Consider the following 20,418-nt stretch of genomic DNA (forward strand, 5'->3'; position numbering starts at 1 on the left):
TTCGGATCTTAATCCTTACTAAATATGATTGATGTAAAATATCATGAAATCTATAAATCTTATCAAACCTAAATGACATAGATTTGATGTAAAATATTACATGCCACGCCAAAAAATAAAGGTGGAAATCCTCTCTCTCTCTCTCTCTCTCTCTCTCTCTCTCTCTTCTCTCTCTCCCAAGTCTCCTTCCCTCGCATGTTGTGATTGCTCGTCTATTCACAGGAGGTTTCGACAAATTTCTTCAAGCTAATAGTATTTCCATCTGCTGATCCATCAGAACTTCCACACAGCTTCTGTGAAGTCTCTCTCTCTACAGACCTACAAAACCAAATGAATCTAACACACATCTGTATCCAATTCGTATACACACACCGACTCTGATTCAAAGCGACTGATTCCTTCGTCTGTCTGACACTGTCACGTTAGTATGGCTGCTGCTGTGCTGTTGGAGTTCCGCGTGCCGCCGTCCGTGGCGAAGCGAACCTCGACGCCCCGGCGCTTCTCGGCGAGAGGTTCACCTGCTCCAGCGCACGGAACTGGAGCTCCGACGGGTAGTCCCGGACGCACCCGATCCGGGGCCCGGCGCCGGTCGTCCACCTGAAGGACAGCTGCTTCCCCAGCTGTCCCGATCCGATCCCTTTCTTCGAGTTGATCCTTCGAAGTATCAGTTCCGACGGCACAAATCCCTCGTCGTCCTCCTCTCCCTCCTCCAAGAAGAGGTTCTTCTTCCGGAAGATGTAGCGTTGCTGTCGATCGGATGATTCTTCTCCCCTGAGTTTGAGATCGGCGAGAAAGCTACTCACGTTGGCTACCTCGAATGCCACGGAGGAAGAGGCGTCCTCTGTGGTTTCAGGATCTGCAGGGGTGATATCCTTCTCAGCCAAGTTTCGTTCAGAGTGGCTCTTCTTGAGTCGGCCATCGCGTTCATCATCCTCTCCGGTTGGGCTTTTCTGCATGATTCATTTATGGTTCTCAATATCAAGGTTTGAATCACTGTAAATTAAGGACGTACGAGTGATTTGCTCACCTTAACATCCGAAAGATCCACGTTGTTTTCATCAAGAAAGCTCATGAATTCCTTGAAGTTCTCTTCGGTCGGGCGGTAATGGCCGCTATGAGGCCACACAGCCTACCAAATCGTGACCGAATCAGTACGCCAAGTAAATCATACACACATATGTCCAAGTAAATCATACAAGTGAATGAATTGGTACCTCGAGAGCTCCATCTTCTACAACTAGTTGGCCTGCGGCAGAGATGGCTCCTCCTGCAAGAAAACTGGAGTGCTGAAATGTGCCCTTCTTCTTCTGCAGTGTGCAGTGCATGGTATCAGTCATCCCACATCAAACGCCAAACCTTGCATTGTGCAGAGATTTATAGGGAACTCACCTGACCAACATATAGATTCTTTGATGTGCTCAAGACAAAGATCCACTTTGCATCTTTTGGGCCACCGGATGTGTTCAGGAGTTGCCTGCTCTGCCTGTACATGAACTTTCCATCCTCAATTACGACTTCATAGGCCTCCCTTTCTTTCTGCACATGAAGACAACATGTTCATATGCACATGTAAAGCTAATAATGTTAGCAGCAGCTCAGTGTTGCAGGGTGGTCAAAGACAGTGCTTACTGGGCCGAGATACTTGATGCACTGTTGCTGAAGCTTCGATCGAGTGCATTGGTCTTCGAGATCGACCTCTTTTCCCTCTCCAACATCAAGCCTAACAATCAAATGCGGTGGGTTAAGGCACATGTACTCTGACCAAGGAAGAAGAAACGGGGCTGAATTAGCTAACCAGTAGAAGAAGGGTTCCGTGCTCTCGCATTGAAGCCAGCAGTCGTAGTAGAACTGGAGATTGTGGCCGTACCGATGTCGAGGGTCAATCTGCGGATAGATCACAGCACTCGCTGGCTAAGTAAAACATGTCAATAACAGGATGAGATGCAGAGAAGTGCTGCATGATCTGTGAGACTCACCGCCTCCAGCCAATGCTGCAGAGCAAGTTTCTGAGCTTTCTCATCCTTCGACAAGCCTTTCCCAACCTGTAAACCGGCAATGGAAATCTTGATGATGATGGAATTGCGTTCAGAACATGATCTGTCGGCCAGTAACAGTGAGAAGTTCCTACCTTGGCAGCTCTGGTTCTTGCCCTCGACCATCGAGAAACTGCTGATTCGGGCTTCTCGATGACGAAAAAGGAGACAGAGCTCAGCTTGAGCAATACGAAATCCAACAGCTTCCACCTGAAACATACAGAATGAGTTTATGTCCGATGCTATCGTTAGAAGAGAAGCAATCCAGTAAAGCTCGTACCACCGCTGCTCTACAAGGACTGCACAATCTGCGAGCTGTCTTCTTGTCCGAAAGCTCTTGTAGACCTTCTGCAGCTTCACGGCAGCCCCATGTTTGGGGCTGTCAGGTCCGATCAAAGCTGATTCCAGCGACCTCTTCTTCAAGGGAGTGCTAAACCTCAACCTTTTGGGATCATCAGATATTGCCGACGCATCTGGCTCGAAGCGAGGACTCTTCACCGAGATCTTTGTTTCCAAGTGGAAGGGATCCATTCCCCTTCTGCTGGAGCTGACGGATCCCTCGATCAGCAGCTTTCTGGGACCAAAAGCCTTGAGGATAGCAGGCTCGGAGTCAGCGCCATTGAAGCTGATGAACCTGGGATTCAACCTCAGTTCATCACCGAACCTAATGATTCCCATGATGAGGGTTTCCAACGTATCATTCATGGAGTTGTAACTCGATCCAGAGCGTGGGAAGGTAATTCCAATGTTGATATGAGGTGGAAGAGTTCTCGATTTCAGATATCTCATGTTTCTTGGGGATGATCGAATCCCAGCTTGCAAACAAGGAGTTGAAACAGCAGGTTTCATTTTGATTCCAAGAAAGACGAATCCAAGAGCAAAGACATGCTGACTCATTCACAACAAGCTCACCTTAGCCTCCTCTGTCTTGGGGATCACACAATAACTTGAGCGAGAGAGAGAGAGAGAGAGAGGCAAAGGGGGGTGGTTGGGGAATGGGGCGTGGTAGGGAGAAAGGAGAGGGTGGTTTGCTGGGGATTCGCCTAAAAGAGGGTGCAGAGGGGAGCAGTCTCTGCTATTTGTTGCTGGAGGAGCTAATCTGAGTTGGTGTGCTTAAATAGGGAGGAAGGAGACGGTGGGAGGACGGTGGCGCAAAGTTTCCGACCACGTGAGTTGCTACGATTAGCGAATCCACCCGTAGATGCTGTACGGTAATATGGAGACGGAAAGATAGCGGTACCGACGTGCGTGCCCGACGAAGACGGCGTATGTTATAACATTAACACTTCATGTGATCAAAATATCCAACATATTAATTATATATATATATATATAATTAAAATAAAACTAAATTGAGGTTTTCTTCTTCTAATTTCCAACAAAATTTATTGTCTTCAGCTCTCACAAAACCCATGACGTGATCAGCTTCTCTCATGTTATTCTACATGCATATATAATATTATTGCATACACTAATTCTTTTTTACCAAATATTAATAAGAGAATATAACTAGCATTCATAAGAGAGTCCATCGGTGGCTTTTCTTTGGCTTAAGTAAGATAAAATGAGGATTGGTTTATGGCTAATCTCATCAAAATCAAAGCTCTCTCTCTCTCTCTCTCTCTCTCTCTCTCTCTGTGCAGACAAAGTACTTGATGGTGTGGCTGTCACTGGTCTCAACAGTATAAACTAGAGAACATGTAGACTTTGAAGCTGCAGGAAACTCAAAAAAATAGTTCCAAAAACCCTGAAACTGCGACAGCTGATGGTGAACACTGGCATCTCAAAATCTGTGCCTGCAGTGGTTTATGGCTCATGTAGTCCTTTGTTTTAGCCAATACCGAATCCAACCCGAAACAAGAGAGGGAGAGAGAGAGAGAGAGAGAGAGAGCTCTGTAGCTGAATCAGTAACCTGCCACCAAACAGCAGTAACCCTACAATGAACAATGGCTCACACTCCCTGAAATAACTCGAGAAATGGTCGGCATATGCATCATCTGGAGCTCAGCATTTATTCCTAGTGGTTAAAACATCTGCATCAGAAGAACTGAACTGAGAATTAGGTGGTATGTAGTCTTCTCAGATCAGAAAGACCGGCTGTGAGAGCTCTGCGTCATGTCGGCTCGGATAATTCATCTGTTCATGCAGCAAATATCCATCTGAGCTTCATCATCATGATCATCGAGTACCACATCTCAGATTCGCAGGATTCTTCCCCGGATTGATGCAAAAGATTGAACTATCTGTGATGATTGAATGACTGTTAATCCTTACTGGTACGGATGTGGAACTCCTGTCACCAACGTCACTGCAGATCTAACTCGTTCGGATTGAGATCTGTCTCCATCCAATAGAAAAGTCAGAGTCTTGGAGAAATCCATGGAGGTGAACGATGTCAAGTCATGTCATTCAAGTCGCGTTATCTACATGGTACGACAATATCTATCCACTGGGAACCCACCGTGGCTTCAACTCCAATCCATTTCTGGACCACCAATAAGTACTGCACAGTCTCAAAAGAACAAACAATAAGATCAAGAGATTGTTTCTATTTCTGAGGATAAAGCTGCAGGTATTGAGGTGGAGGCTACGTGAGATTTGGGTTGACTTTTCTTAGATTTGGAAGGGTGTAAACGCGTGGAGGGATGAACTATTCGCAAGTCTAAACATAAAAAAGGATTGACCGCAGTTTCTCATTGCAAGAAAAGCAAGTTTGACTTGGTGCAATTTCAGAGAACAAACGCATAAAAAGTTCTGTTTCTTTGAGGATTTGAAGTTTGACCTTCACCTAGTCAACATTCTAAAACATCAAAAGTAAACCCACACCTTAAATCCACTTTCCGTGGCAAAGTGTTCAACCCTAAGCTACCGTGATGTGAAGCTTGATCATGTCAGCGGCGAGTTTGGTGGGTAAAAGTCAAGTATGAATTCATCACAGCCACACACACCCCCCTAAAGATTTGTAGGTGGAGATGTTTCAGATTTCTAGGGTTGACGGAAACCTACCGCTATGCATGGAAAGATGTGGCAACAAATGCGGCTTCTCGCACTTCATGCTGTAATAAAAATGGAAACTTATTATTATAAATTTTCTTTTATTTTGACATGAAATGTACCAATTTCTTGATCTATTCTTTGTCTTTTATTCATTTACAGGCCTTGAAGCAATAGTATGAATGTTCTTTCCATCCTAAACTCTTCAAAGATGAGTCGCGGAAATAATCTCTATATATAATTGCGTCTATTTTTACATTTGATATAGCAATTTTGATGGTCTTGATTTTGATTTGACAAAATTGATTCAACCTAGGATTTTTCTTTTTTTAGTACTATCGCGTCCAAAAGTGAAAATGTCATTAAGAATTTGAAACTAAGTTGAGGAAAAAAATATTTTTTAAAAAATAAAAATATCTTTGTTATGTATTCCTTATCTTGGAAGAGTTCGTATCTCATATCACTTGTTTTATTTTTACAAAAAAATACATCGAGCATTTGATTGACAAAACTCCTTCGATGGTCAAGTCAATATGTATTCATTCGTTTTATGCATCAAATGCCCGTAATGAGTTTAATATTTGTTTAGTAAATTTAGATTTGACAGTGTCACTTAACGAGGAAATATTTGCTTTACATGTTCTATTTATGCAAAATGTTCAGTGGACTCTGTTGTAATCTTCCATAAGATACGATATATTGAGTAGATGCTGACCGGACTACATCTACTGAGTTTCAAATGACCTAAGATAATCACCATATCAGCCTCACTCATGTAAAAAAATGTCTATAAACCAAAATTTGCATGCTAATATCTCAGAGAAAAGAGCAGTGCAAGGATCGATTTGAACCTTACTAAACCAAGGCCATGTTTGACCTCCATATCATCAGCATGCTTAGTTGCTGATAATGTCAACTACTCAGATATCATATGATTCATGAGAAAGAAACCTAAGCTTTGTTGACCTGTGTGCTTGTTTCTGCTTCTCACATATCTTAATCGAAACAACAGCGTGAATGATGTTTTTTATTACTCTCGTGGCAAACGCCGACATTCCAGTCCTCGAGCTAAACATGTAGCTGTTCAAAAGGTGATAGTAGTAGCTGGTGTGCCAACCCCATGACCATGCAAGGTGTACACATTGGAAACGGAGGGAGAGTTGACATTGGTAAGCCTCCGTTTCTGCTGACTTCCGTCATTCAGAAAAGGCAAATTTTGCGGCTGAACAACCCCGAGAACAAATGCCCACCGATTTAGTTCAGAATCCATCGATCAAACTCACCAGTTCACGAGCCAGCTCTTGGCTATCGAGAGATTAGGTCAAGAGAGAGAGGGAGCGGGGCCAATGCACATCGTCACGTCCATCTGTCTTTTTGGATCTCCCATGCATCCCATCTCCAACGAAGAGTACACGCTTGTGAGCTAAAAGAAGTGAGGCATACCTACTCGCGACTCCATGCACGCGCATGTCGATAACAGCAGCTGGCAGTCTCATTTAGCTGGCAGGACGAGACGGAAAGATCAACCGACGCTGAAAGATAAGCCTCAGCTTCTCCGCTGTCCATTTCACTCGCTTCTCAATCATTTCCTCATTCATTGGTCGTAACCTTTTCCTGCAGGAAGAAAACAACGGAGACCCGCCGAGGGACGCGTACCGCCGCGATGTAGTTAAGATTTGTTGTCTATGTAGTTGGAAGAGCGCGTCGGCACGTTTGACGTTGAAAAAGGGAAGAACACAACAGTGAAATGGCTGCAGTCAGCCGCTCAGCTTGAACAGAGCTCATGCTAAATGAACCTGAAGAAGCTCCCTCCCTCCCTTTGTGGTAAGAACATGTTTTTGGTACCGCTGATAGTTGTGTGCATGAGTGAATGCTAATGATTGTCTTGAAGCAATTAATTAGCTGAATGTGCCACATAACTCCTTGCAATCAAGTCATGGACGATCATCTAAGATGAACCCCGGTGCATTAAAATGAAAAGATGCACCAAAGAAAGTGGTCCAGAACAAACGTACGTAGATCCCTGTAATTTTCGTGTTCTGGTTTCTGGGACTTGTAAGAAGCTAACGTGGATGAGGCTTGACCAAGGCAGGCTGCAGGCCATGGCTGTCACATACGGAGTAATGAACCTTTCTAAGCTGTCTGTTCGTGTGCAAATAATTGTAAGGTGACGTCACGGATATAATTGAAATGTGGATGTGGCTGAGGATGGGGATGGGGATGGCGAGACAACAGCCAGTGGTAGCTGCAGCCAAGTCTACACTGACGTAGATGAAAGAACAGATCAGCAAACATACAAACGAGGAGGTCAAAGGATGGAGATGTGGACGGCCAGCTTGGCAACAGAAACAGCACAGCTGTGTTGTCACTCATGGCCGATCCATCATCTCGCATCGCACGTCCATTCTCTGTTTCCCACACACACAGTTGGATCTGATCACAATTGCTTTTGAGAAGATAGATTCCGGGGTGGAACAATGCTACTGAAAGAACTGATGGCAACGACAAAGATTGGTTGACCGCTAACATGGATTAAAGATCAAACGCTTCCAATCATGCTAGAATGAATGATAACTAATCATTAAATCGAACCAGACTTCCACGAGATCCAAGCATTATCTTTACCGTCGTCCAATGATTGATTGTATTGAGTCCATATTAAACTTCAGTTTCAGTGTTGCAACATTAACCTAAGAGCAACCTCCACAGCAGCCAAATGAGTTATATAGTCGTAGCCAGTACACTCCACATCATACTCAAATCTACTTTACCCGCTAACAGAAAGAGACCTTTCTCGGCGTGATGATGGCTTGCTCGGCAAACCTTCAGGACTTCTGCTGCGTGACCTGCTACCTGCAGGAGATTGGGAGTATGACCTCTCCCTGTGCTTCGTCTTATCTTGGGGCGAAGCAGACCTGCCAAGGCAAAAGCAAATTACAAATTTTAAAGATCATTGGATCTTATTTCAACCACCAATCAAATAAGCATATTACCTTGAGTAGTGCTGCCGCTTTGAAGAAGGCGACTCATAGCTACGGCTCCGCGAGCGAGAACGCGAGTGCGAATAGTAAGGAGAACGTGCTTGGCGGGGTGACCTTCGGGAATCATGCACAGGACCCCTACCAAAATAACAATAAATATTAAAACCAGTATACGGATCACCTTGACCATCCAAGTACCTAACATAAACAAATATAGCATGGTAGGGCAACTAAAGAAAAGCATGTAGACCCACAAACAAAGCCAAACAAACAATCTCGTATGAACAAGCCACCAAGAAAAGAGGATTACCGCGAACGGCGGGGTGATCTTCGGTAATCATGCACAGGATCCCTATGAAAACAACAACAAATATTAAAACCAGTACAAGGGTCACCTTGATGATACAGTAGCACCTAACATAAGAAAATATAGCATGGTGGGGCAACTAAAGGAAAGCATGTAAGGCCACAAATAAAGCCAAACAAACAATCTCTCACGAACAAGCCACCAAGAAAGAGGGATTACCGTGAATTGTGGGGTGATCTTCGGGAATCATACACACGATCCCTACCAAAACAACAATAAATATTAAAACCAGAATTAGGGTCCCCTTGACAATCCAAGCACCTAGTGTAACAAATATAGCATGGTAGAGCAACTAAAGGAAAGCATGTAAACCCACAAACAAAGCCAGACAAACGATCTCTTATGAACAAGCCACCAAGAAGAGAGAGATTACCTTACCATATGATAAATTAATCCATCAAAAATGAACTGGATATTCAATCTATGCATAGATTTCAAATAAAATTACAATGCCAAGAGTTAGGCTCATCGTACCTTCTTTCTCTTGCCCTCATATCAGAAGGCTTTTTTCTGTTCTCCTCAGCAAATACAACAGTTAATTCCCTGCCAAGAAGGATTTGCCCATCCATTTGGTACTTAGCTTCAGCTGCATCAGCCGGATCGACATATTGGATAAACCCAAATCCACGTGGCTCTCTTGCGAGGGGGAAAAAACAACAACTGTGTTCAGTGAGATCCTAATGAATTGACCATATCACAAGGCAACTGCATTTAGTGGGTACATTACTAACAATAATTGTTAAATCATGAAAGTCCAAAGAAATATAGAATGTCATAATAGAGAACATGTCTCAGATATTTAGCATGCTTCAAGTAAATTTTGATGTTTCAAGAAATTCAAGTTAAAGCAAGCACTTGGCCGCTGACCTTTCACTCTTCAGAGTTTATAGATGACTTCAAATTCTTCAAGACTTGGTATCTTCAAAAATTTAACCAAGAAACCAATTCCTTTTCTTCTCACTAGCCACTATCTTCATTTACTTACATCCTCTTGAACATAACTCTCAAGACTCGACTTGTGTCTTCAAACTCTAATTTCACTGTTAAACTCAACAGCCTTAATGAAAAATCAACATGCAATAAAGAAGGATGTAGAGTACAACAAATGGAGCACACTAAACAAACTTGTGAGCTCATGAGTTGCATTTCTGAACATAGCTATAGTTCACAAAGTTACATAATAACATTAGTCAACATAATTCAATCTCCTAGACTGTACCTCATTATTGCATCAGAATACTAGCATGCTTAAATTGACAGATATCATTACTAGTAAACGGAAGATTCAACAGTCCCACTTACCCCGTGTAATAATCACGTGGCAAATAGATATCCTTAAGAGGGCCAAACTGCCCAAATGGTCTACGAAGATCCTCCGCTCTGCAATCATAAAGCACCATATATTAGGCTATTCCCACCAATCAAACAAACAAGTGTTGAAGTGCAATAAAATCATTGCTAGAAACAAAGGATTTAAAAGCTCAATGTTTCTAGTGTTTGTGACCAAGGTTTTTAATTTCGAATGATACCGCCCATACCGGGCGATACGTACCGATCTGTCCGCTACCGAGCGATACCATCGATTGGGGTTGTTTCTGCCCCGTTACCACACGAAATCGATTGGTGACGGTCGATTTCAATCATCGCCGCCAATTACGGGACGATATTAGCCGAGGGAGAAGGAAGAAAAGGACTCTTGCTACTCAAGTACGATATAAAATTACGAACCTTGCTTGTGACATTATTGTAAGCATACGACTATAACAAAATTCATTATCCATAGAATTTTCCAACTCCCTCATCACCCTCTCAACATCAGAGGACTCTTGCGTGCAGTACCATTGCAAAAACCTACTCGCTTTCAAATCCTATAGCAGACCTGTTCCCCCTCATATATTGCATATAAAAGCAATTGACAGATTATTTTTCCTAAATATTTGTGCAAATTAAGCTTTGTATTCAGAAAAATACCAAACGAGTGCCCAATAACAACTTGACACATGATCCTAATCTATCCTTTATCTTGTTTTACATGACCCAATGTCACATGTTGGCATCCAAAGATTCCAAAATTATGCCAAAAAATGTATATATCACTTATTACTGTAATAAAAACATTGTTAAAAGTGGGAAAGTAAGAAAATTTTCAGAAAAGCACTCCACCAAATTTGAATGTCTAAGGAGCTCATTTCCTTCTATTTTTACAGACTCAATCATATCAGTGTTTTACATCCCTAGCCTTCTTGAAATATTTAGGCTCCTTATATGATCCATCATATACCAGCATATGACAAAAACGTACATATCACTTATCATTGTAATAAAAACATTGTTAAAAGTGTGAAAGTAAGAAAATTTTCAGAATAGCACTCCACCAGATTTGACTGTCGAAGGAGCTCATTTCCTTCTATTTTTATAGACTCAATCATATCAGTGTTTTCCATCCTTAGCCTTCTTGAAATATTTAGGCGCCTTATATGATCCATCATATACCAGCACAGTTCACCCCTTGAAATGAAAACATTAGATACTATAGAATTCAATTTTCTACAAACCCTAAACACTGAGGCCTTTAACTGTACAAGTACTTATTCAGATAGCCACAGTTATATACCAGTATTACATATAGTTCAGCTAATTTACCGAATAAATAAGAGAAGCAACACATAATTCACGCCGTGTATAACATGTAAACTTATTTCACACGATGGGATCCTTTAACTCAATCTCTCACTGATCAAATACTGACAAAACCATTATTTATTTCATAATAACTTTTCAACTAGTACAGGTAAGTTTTGGCCCACCAAGCTGCTATATTTGGACCCAATCTCTGCCCAAAATAATGAACACACAAAAAAAGTGTAAAATGTCATTTTTACCAAAAGTTGATGCGAACAGAGAACCATGACAAATTACATATAAATTATTAGGCCCTTCTCCTTTTCTAGCAGAATGCTTGGTGTTGTTTTAGGTTCTCAAACAGCAGCAGAAAAATAAGTTGGCCAAAGCCTTCTTTCATATTAACACCAAGATCACTGGAACAGAAAGGCTATAAAGTCTCCACCTTTATCTGACACTAGTATGATGCCCTTGGTATGCAAGAATTTACTTATCGGAGAACAAAAAAACTTGCACAAAAATGTGAAAACAAACCTGCAATCACGCCGAAGATTCCGAACTAAAAGGCTGGTTGGGAGGTCTCTACCACGGCTGCTATAGCGACCTCTAGGACTTGGACTGCGACGTCTTCTCCCGTAACCCCTTGGTGGTGATGGACTGTAGCTTCTGCCCCTCATCCTCTTCAAAGAAAATCCAATCTATAAATAGATCATGATACATGTACGTGCATGGATAGGAGATCGAAAGGTCCAAACAATCAAGCATATCGCATGCATAGATGACACATTTAAGTGAACTGTTGAAAATCGTTATAAACAAAAAAAATTAAGATTTCCATAAAATTTTCTAGGTTTAAATTAAAATGCTAATGTTAGATCTCCTTTTCATCCAAACAATACAGTTCAAATGATGTCCAAACAAAAAATATAGTGTGATCCAACAATACTTTGTAACTAACCAGTTACTAAATTGATTCATATAACAACATTTCTTTGTCCCACAAGATTGAACACTGAGCCATTTTTCATGAGATATTTGCACCTAAACCAAAAAGTACTTGCCTACTACATCATCCTTGTGAATAACTGCACTTGTACAGGCTTGACTTTTCTTTTCCTAACCAACAAGGACATTGTTCAGATGAAATCCCTTCGACCCTTATAGGCACTAACAACAAAGACTACACCCAAGAGAGCAATATAGCCATTCACACAGCGTTCCTGACTTGAACACTTCACATCGAAAGGGGAAATAGCTGCAACAAAGCAATAATTCACATTGCAGCACTTGGAAGGACGGTTCTAGGATAACAAGGATAACGTATCCGAACATGTGATTCTGCAAAACGACATTAGGAGCATTAAGATCTCTGTTTCCAGCACCTAGAAACAGGTGATGACAATACGACCTCACTCGGATTTACCAGCTCTTTCATCACATCTTCAACCTAGGATGAAATTTAGGCAACAACAGTCTGCAAATCTCCGATTCAATTGATCTAATAACAACAACGTAATAACCAAAAAGGGAGAAGCAGGCGTACGTTCTACAGTAAACAAAGAACCCTAAATCAAGAAACCCTAGTACAAACATACCAAGAAACTGATCGTACAAAAGGAGATCCAAGCTTCCCAGACCAGAGATAAAGGATCCAAAGGTGGAAAACGAGATCGAAACCAGTAAGAACCCTAACGAGGAGGGGACGCCTACCTCAAATCGAAGGCTCCTCCAAAGCGACGCCTCTCAGACCCTCTCCTCTCCTTTCGTTATTGATATTTATTTAATTTTCTTTCGAGAAGCTTCCTCCGATTCCTCACGGCAGCAAACCGTGACCGTACGATCGGCGGACCGTGCTACAAATTCTGAACCAACGGCGGCGATTCGACTCGTGGCGCAAGCGGCGTCAACTGGGCTGAAGAGATGCTAATGAGAAAGTTAGCCCATCGGGCCTAAAGAGAGATCATTAATTCTCTATTAACTAATGAGATGAACTCTCTATTTCTGTATGATTACCTATTTAGGTCTATTAGTATGGATACTTATGTTAATCCAAGAAAGCAAGTTAATCTGATTGGAGGAGTACGGAGTGTTTTGCATTTGCACTCATCTCATTTAATTGTATATTATTCGTTATATAATAATAAAAATAAAAAGTGAATCAATGGGGATGTAGCTCAAATGGTAGAGCGCTCGCTTTGCATGCGAGAGGTACAGGGTTCGATCCCCTGCATCTCCATTTAAATTTTTTTATATTTTAGAATAATATAAAATTAGCTGAATTCTTGAAAAAAAAAACTTTAATTTTAGGTTTCTTTTTTTCACTCTTACTTTGAAAAATATCCAAAGAAAACATGTGGCTTTTGGATTTTTGCTCATCTACTCTACACAGCTAAATCATTATTTTTGCATCCAAAATAGTGGCTTTTGGATCGTTCGTTTCCTTAGATTTTATTAGGTTTTATCGATCGATTCAAGTTTAATATTTTTTTTATTAAGAAAACATGTGTAGTGGCTGCTATAGTGTATGGTAAGTTATTGTCCTAGTGAAATTGATTTCGATGAAGACCCTATTTTTTTTTTTCTCGTTTATCATATAATTTTTTATTTTAGAATAATATAGTATTAGATGAATTCTTTCCAAAAAAAACCTTAATTTCGGGTTTTTCTGAACACCTACTTGGAAAAATATCCAATGAGCACCCCTTAGTGTATCTATTGTTTTACCCATCTATCATAGGCAACAAAGTCATTATTTTCTTGCCCAAAATAGTGACTTTTGGATTGCTGGTTCAGTGAGGCTTTGATGATCGATTCGGGTTGAAATGGTTCATTACTAATTTATTATTATTATTATTTATTATTATTATTATTATTATTATTATTATTATTATTATTATTATTATTATTATTATTATTATTATTATTATTATTATTATTATTTGGCTAAGAAAACTTGTATAGTGGTTACTAGATTGTGTGGTAAATTGTTGTCCTAGTAGTGGTGCTAATCTTGATGAATACCTTATCTTTTAAGTCTCTTTTGTCACTTTTCTTCTTGTCCATTTCTTTCTTTTTTTTGTAATTTTTTTTCTATTCATGGGCTACTATTATTCTTTGTCTTTTCCTTTCTTCTTGAATGAATAAGACAAAAAGTATCATATAAATATGTTGTTGTCATTGTTACTATTCAATTATTTAAGACTTATTTAAATAAGATAAAATACATATAGGGTTTTTATAATAGTGTGGTATTTAAATTCTCTTCCCATGTTTGATATTTAATGGTAAATCCGAAAACTTGTCAAAAAACATTGCATGTATCAAGGGTTTCATGTTATACTTTCATGGAAGCCAATGTATTGTAATCTATTTTACTGTTCGTGGATTGTTTGATTTCTTATGAATCATCTAGTTATGCACTTCAAATCTTCTTCCCTTGTTTGATGTTTATTAGTAAATCTAAGAGCTTATCAAAGAAGTTTTTACATGTACTTTCATATAAGCCAATGTATTATAACTCATTTTATTATTATATTGGTTCATGGATTACCAAAAATATTATCAAAATGTCATGAATATTTCATGAAAGCATTGAATTATACCATATGGATATATGTTAGTGTTTTTCTATTTTAGAGAATTTTTTGATATTTTTTATTTATTTGGCATAGTGTGTCATTTTTAAATTTTATCCAAGTCTTTTTCTATTTATCGAAATATCATGGATTGACATTTAACCTTCTTAATTGATCTAAAATACCTAGTAAAATATTGGTGTAGAGAATTTTTTTAAAATCAGATCAAAAATAGCATAGCACATACTTGGACTGGTCAAAATTATCTTAACTTTTTAAAAATATTTGAAGTGTACTTTTCATCAAATTCTCTCCCCTTCAATGATGTTTATTATTAAATATGAGAGTTTGTTAATAAACATTGCATGTATCAAAGTTTTCATGAAACTTTCATGCAAGCCAAGGTACACATTTTACTATTATATTGGTTCATGAATAGTAAAAATTATTTTTTTCTAATGATCTCAGAAGGCTCCTATTTTCGATAAAATATTTTTAATTTTTTTTATGATATAGCTAGATATTAGGTGATACATTAGACGAAAGTCAATTCGGGTTTTAGGACTCTACTTAAATCACTCATTTTATTATGATGATAATTATAGAGAAATATAGGGATGACATTACGTATGCAAAATTCTCAAATTTCTCAAAAGGTGTTTGTCATCGTGCGAAGATTGGTATGTAAAAACCCACGAAATTGAAAACCATGTGTGAGATAGTTGTGTTACTTAGGGAGATCGTATATCCCTAAAATCCTGTAGATCTATAGGAGAGGATGAGAGAGATCAAGCATCCTCTTATTTAGTGATGATCCACATGATATGGGCTACGAAGATGTTCGCTCCTCGACTCATTGCTCAAATCTCCACACCTGCTATCGGAGGAAGAGAATGAGAGAGGAGGTGACAACCAAAAAGATCTAGCATATGGTTATTTAGTTCTCTCCTATTTATATAGGCCCCTTATCAACTTAACCTTAATGAATTATATCTTATTGAGTATTTGATCTCCATCCAACTACTCAAGTATATTAGATTAATAAATCTCTATCAAATAATCTCTCATTAGCTCTTATTGGATCTCATCCATAGGATCTAATAATACAAAAGCTTATTAGATATCCAATAAGATAATGTGCTCCGACGGATATCTCATATCCGAACCTTTACTCGTCGTAACACCTATCATATGTGTGTAACCCTTTAGGCCCAATACCGAGCTGGTTATGAGTTATACCTATCAAACCTTCTTCTGGCTTAGTAAATTATTATCTTCAAAATAATTCACTTGACTTATCGACTACAAATGTACTAGGCCACTATGTCGTAGTCCCCAAACGATATAAGGAAATCCAATCATTTGGACTTATTTGTCCTTAATTACTATATACTTATAGTCTCTCATCCATCTAATATCCTAGAGACTATACACGGGGCATAATGATGTCGGGCTCATCTCCTCAAGTCTCGCTCTAATTAAATTCTCTCAAAGAACTCTTTCTCTCTCAATCTGAATGACCTTAGCCAAGGATTTGTTTGAGCAAGAATATATAGGATATTCCTCTCATAATACCGAGAGTAGATGATTCTCTATTGACACTCATTAACCCTCATAAGGTTTACTATTACTTCCGATTACCGGTTGTACTAGATCTGAAACTTCTAGACCTATAAGTCTGATATTAAAGAGTGAAGTACTCATATAGAACTTTTTTGGTGTCTCAAGTCTAAGAATCAGGTACACCACTAGAATGATAGAATCATTGTTTGATAATGAGGTATCATCAATCATCTAGCATTCCATGAGTGGATCAATCAATGAACTCATTCTCAAATCAGTATTTGTACTATAGACCTTGTGTCCCCATCATATGGATGGGTATACAATACACTAGTATATCTGGTTATCTCGATATCTCTCTCGAGTAACCTATGATCATGATTATTTATGGTATGTGTTTAAAGGTTAATCGGTCTCATTATCATGATCTCATCACGATCTGATTCTCATTACACATATCCATAAATATCATAATATATTTATGCATCAAGCAATATAAAGTGAGAAAATACCATAATAATAATAAATAAAAAGACTACGTGTCATGTCACATGTGTCATCACTCATGTGATTGGCTTGCAAGGTAACTATGACTAGCAATCCCTCACTTGACCTAAAATCAATCATATATGTGTTTAAACTTCATTAAACCCCGATAACGCTCAAAGATAATATGAGACAACAACTTTATCAATGGAACTGTAATGTTATTTTTGGATGAAACTCTTTCCGCTACTACATCTCATCAGGCTACGATCTCTCTCAAAAGTTAAAATTTTCTCAGAATACTTTTGATGAGACCCGAGTTTCCTCATTGAGCAATCACCCCATAGTTGTCACAATATAAGAGAATTGACTCCTCACTGCTTGGCACAACTCCTAGATCTGTGATGAACTTCTTCATCTAGATTCCTCCTTTGTTGTCTTTTACCGCAGTAATGTATTCCATCTCTATGGTCGAGTCAACAATAGTATTTTGCTTGGAACTCTTCCAACATACTGCTCCTCTATTCAAGGTGAACATATATCCTAAAATAGACTTGCTATCATCGACTTCAGACTAGAAGCTCGAGTCCGTGTAGCCCTCAACCCTAAGGTTACTTCCTCCATATACTAGTAAAAGATCCTTAGTCCTTCTCAAGTACTTTTGGATATACTTTACTGCTTTCCAGTGCTTCAAGCCTAGATCTGCCTGATACCTGCCCATGACACTCAGAGCATGTGCTATATCAGGCCTAGTACATAGCATGACATATATGATAGACCTTATTACTAAGGCATATGATATCCTATCCATATCCGCCCTTTCTTTAGGAGTCTTTGGGGACATACTCCTAGAAAGTAATATTTCATGTCTCATCGGTATAAGATTTTTCTTCAAATTTTTCATGCCAAATATTTTGACCATGATGTCTATGTACTTAGATAGAGATAAGCGAAGCATCCTCTTATATGTATCTCTATATATCTGAATTCCCAATATGTAGGATGGTTTCTCTAAGTCCTTCATGGAGAAGTATCTAGATAGCCAAGCCTTTACTGTGGAGAGCATTCCTACATTATTCTCAAATGATTAGAATGTCGTCATCTACACATAACACCAAAAACATGATAGCACTCCCACTTACCTTCTTGTATACACAATGTTCATCTTCGTTCTTAACGAAGTCATAAGATCTGATTGTCTCGTCAAATCTTATGTTCCAAATTCGGGAAGCTTGCTTTAATCCATAGATGGACCTAAGCAACCTACACACCTTATTTAAACTTTCTTTGGATACGAATCTCTCAAGCTATATCATATACACCTCTTCCTTGATGATGTCATTGAAGAATGTGGTTTTCACATCTATTTATCAGATCTTATAATTATAATGTGTTGCAAATAGTTAATAGAATTCTGATGAATTTTAGCATGGTTACGGGTGAGAAGGTTTCGTCATAGTCAACACTTTGCCTTTGACGATACCCCTTAACCTTCAACCTTACTTTATAGGTTTCTATCTTTTCATCTACTCCGATCTTCTTCTTGAAGATCCACTTGCAATCAATGGGTACAATACTCTCGGGTGTATCAACTAGGTTCCAAACTTTGTTGAAGAACATGAAATTCATCTTAGAATTTATGGCTTCTTGCCACTTTCTAAAGTTTATACTCGTAATAGCCTCCTTATATGTCTAAGGATCAATATCTTCAACATCCTTCTCAATGAACACTGCTCTCTTAGATACAAAGACATTTTGGTCGTCGGGGTAATAGAAATAATACTCACAAGTTTTCTTAGGGTATTACATAAACTTGCATCGCTCCATCCTATATTCTAACTTATCGGGGTGGTATTTTTTAACGTAGGCAAGACAGTCCTAAATCTTAACAACCTTAAAATTGGCTTCTTCCCTTTCCATATTTTATATGGAGTAGATACTATCAACTTAGTTGGAATTCTATTCAGAAGATAAGTTGCGGTCTCTATGGTGTATCCCTAGAATGAGATAGGAAGGTCCGCAAAACTCATCATGGGCTGCACCATATCTAACAGTATGTGATTCCTCCTTCGGATACACCATTGACCTGAGATGTATAAGGAGGGTCCATTGGAATAGAATCTCATAGTTCTTGAGGAATTAGGTGAATCTTGTACTCAAGTACTCGCCTCTTTAATCTAAATAAAGAGTCTTGATACTTTTTCTAGTCTGGTTCTTCACTTTATTCTTATACTCCCTAAATTTCTTAAATGCCTCGAATTTATACTTCATTAAGTACATGTATCCGTACCTAGAGAAATCGTTAGTAAAAGTAATGAAGTAGGAGTAACCACCTGTGACATGAGTTGACATGAGACTACATATATCACTATGTATGAGTTCCAACAACTCAGTGGCTCTCTCTCCAAATTCACTAAATAGAGAGTTGGTTAGTTTTCCACGAATGTAAGGTTCACAAGTAACATATGACTTATAGTCGAATAGATCTATGTATTCATCCTTTAGTAACTTTTGAATCCTTCCCTCGTGGATATGACGTAGTCTATAATGCCACATGTATGCATCGTTCACCTCATCTCGTTTCCTCTTATACTTACTTACATTCATAATATGTGAAGCATTGTCTAGCATAAACAAGCCATTATGTGATGTCCATTTCATGATGATCTTTTAATTAACTAATATTTTTATGAAATTAGAGACATGCAAAGAATTTTCTGAATTATGATGGGTATTTTAGTAATTTAAATGAAAGAGATACAATTTAGAATTTTAAAATTTTTGAGGTGCAAAACTATCCTTTTTCAAAAAGCCTAAACCGTAGCTCCTACCTACTACATTGTGGCTACTAACACCCTGCTAGCTATGACCACTACGCCGGGAGGGTGCCGCCCCTGCCCGTGGGCGCAGCGCCCACAAACATCGTCGCCCCCGTGGGCATCGCTGCGGGTGCCACTTGCCCTTGTGGGTAGGCCGCCCATGCGGTTGCTTACCTGCGGGTGCTGTAGGCCACAGGCCACCGGCCACCTACACACAGGTGGCTAAGCTAAGAGCTCCTAAGGGAGCTCTCGACCAAGGCTGCAAGTAGTCTTTGGCTAACCTACGAGGGTAGCAACAATTGTTGCCCTCTCTCATCCTTTTCGTCAATGATTTTGATGTCAAAATATTTTCTCAAACACAACACATGCAATTTAAAACTAATCTTTCGCACAAATAACTTGACTCTGATACCATTGTAGGAAAATTTAGGGACAATATCAGATGTGCATCGAAAGAATAGAAAATAAAAATCCTAGATTTCTCAAAAAGGTGTTCGTCATCGTGCGAAGATTGGTGTGCAAAAAACCTACGAAACTGAAAACCACACGTGAGATAGTTGTTTTACTAAGGGAGATCGTATATCCCTAAAAACCTATATATTTGTAGGAGAGGATAAAGAAAGTCAAACGTCCTCCTCTCTAGTGGTGATCCACATGATAGGGGTTGTGAAGATTCTCCTCGAATCGTTGTCTAAATCTCCACACCTACTATCTGAGGTAGAGAAGGGGAGAGGAGAATAGGAGGTGGCAGCCAAAAAGGCCAAGCCTATGACCATTTGGTTCCCTTATATTTATAGAGGCTCCTTGTCAATTTAACCATAATGGATCCCGCCCTATTGGGTATTGGATCTCCATCTAACTACTCAAGCTTCTTAGATTAATAGATCTCTATCCAATAATCTCTCAATGGCTCTTATTGGATCGTATCCATATGATCCAATAATTCAGGGGTGTATTAGATATTTAGTAAAATAAGGG

At 39.2% G+C, this 20,418-nt stretch overlaps 2 protein-coding genes and 1 non-coding gene across 6 annotated transcripts; 1 reads left to right on the forward strand and 2 right to left on the reverse strand.

The window, feature by feature from the left end:
- Positions 1-277: 277 nt before the first annotated feature.
- On the reverse strand, positions 278-3,179 carry LOC103998942 (IQ domain-containing protein IQM2-like). Of its 2 annotated transcripts, XM_018818138.2 has the most exons (10): positions 2,946-3,176; positions 2,314-2,848; positions 2,129-2,243; positions 1,977-2,042; positions 1,796-1,884; positions 1,630-1,720; positions 1,390-1,536; positions 1,215-1,307; positions 1,028-1,129; positions 278-950 (listed from the first exon to the last, which is right to left on the reverse strand). In XM_018818138.2, the coding sequence occupies exons 2-10, from the start codon at positions 2,820-2,822 to the stop codon at positions 423-425; spliced, it is 1,740 nt and encodes a 579-aa protein (XP_018673683.2). In that variant the 5' UTR covers positions 2,823-2,848; positions 2,946-3,176; the 3' UTR covers positions 278-422. The 2 variants fall into 2 exon arrangements, with proteins under 2 accessions (XP_018673683.2, XP_009418847.2); XM_009420572.3 differs by having other exon boundaries at positions 2,314-3,179.
- A 4,475-nt stretch (positions 3,180-7,654) lies between these two features.
- LOC135623461 (serine/arginine-rich SC35-like splicing factor SCL30A) lies at positions 7,655-12,851 on the reverse strand. 3 transcript variants are annotated; one of them, XM_065126459.1, is made up of 8 exons: positions 12,708-12,851; positions 11,532-11,677; positions 9,678-9,755; positions 8,850-9,035; positions 8,535-8,576; positions 8,319-8,360; positions 8,021-8,146; positions 7,655-7,942 (listed from the first exon to the last, which is right to left on the reverse strand). In XM_065126459.1, exons 2-8 carry the CDS (start codon positions 11,672-11,674, stop codon positions 7,795-7,797), a joined length of 765 nt encoding a protein of 254 aa, XP_064982531.1. In that variant the 5' UTR covers positions 11,675-11,677; positions 12,708-12,851; the 3' UTR covers positions 7,655-7,794. The 3 variants fall into 3 exon arrangements, with proteins under 3 accessions (XP_064982531.1, XP_064982533.1, XP_064982532.1); XM_065126461.1 differs by having other exon boundaries at positions 8,850-9,011; positions 12,708-12,850; XM_065126460.1 differs by lacking the exon at positions 12,708-12,851 and adding an exon at positions 12,593-12,615.
- Positions 12,852-13,160: 309 nt separating this feature from the next.
- Positions 13,161-13,233, forward strand: TRNAA-UGC (transfer RNA alanine (anticodon UGC)). The gene has a single exon. It is a non-coding gene; the product is annotated as a tRNA-Ala (tRNA).
- Positions 13,234-20,418: the final 7,185 nt, after the last annotated feature.

Source organism: Musa acuminata, chromosome BXJ2-9 (genome assembly GCF_036884655.1).
Source record: "Musa acuminata AAA Group cultivar baxijiao chromosome BXJ2-9, Cavendish_Baxijiao_AAA, whole genome shotgun sequence".
Lineage (NCBI taxonomy): Eukaryota > Viridiplantae > Streptophyta > Magnoliopsida > Zingiberales > Musaceae > Musa > Musa acuminata.

Bases quoted from the DNA above. Each gene is read 5' to 3' on its own strand.
- LOC103998942 (XM_009420572.3), bottom strand. From the start codon at position 2,930: ATGAGTCAGCATGTCTTTGCTCTTGGATTCGTCTTTCTTGGAATCAAA. The intron at 2,043-2,128 runs GTAGGAACTTCT...GCCGGTTTACAG, and splicing joins CAAGAACCAGAGCTGCCAAG to GTTGGGAAAGGCTTGTCGAA. The intron at 1,885-1,976 runs GTGAGTCTCACA...ATCTATCCGCAG, and splicing joins TGCAGCATTGGCTGGAGGCG to ATTGACCCTCGACATCGGTA.
- LOC135623461 (XM_065126459.1), bottom strand. From the start codon at position 11,674: ATGAGGGGCAGAAGCTACAGTCCATCACCACCAAGGGGTTACGGGAGA. The intron at 9,036-9,677 runs GTAAGTGGGACT...CACTGAACACAG, and splicing joins CCACGTGATTATTACACGGG to TTGTTGTTTTTTCCCCCTCG. The intron at 7,943-8,020 runs GTAATATGCTTA...TTGCCTTGGCAG, and splicing joins AAGCGGCAGCACTACTCAAG to GTCTGCTTCGCCCCAAGATA.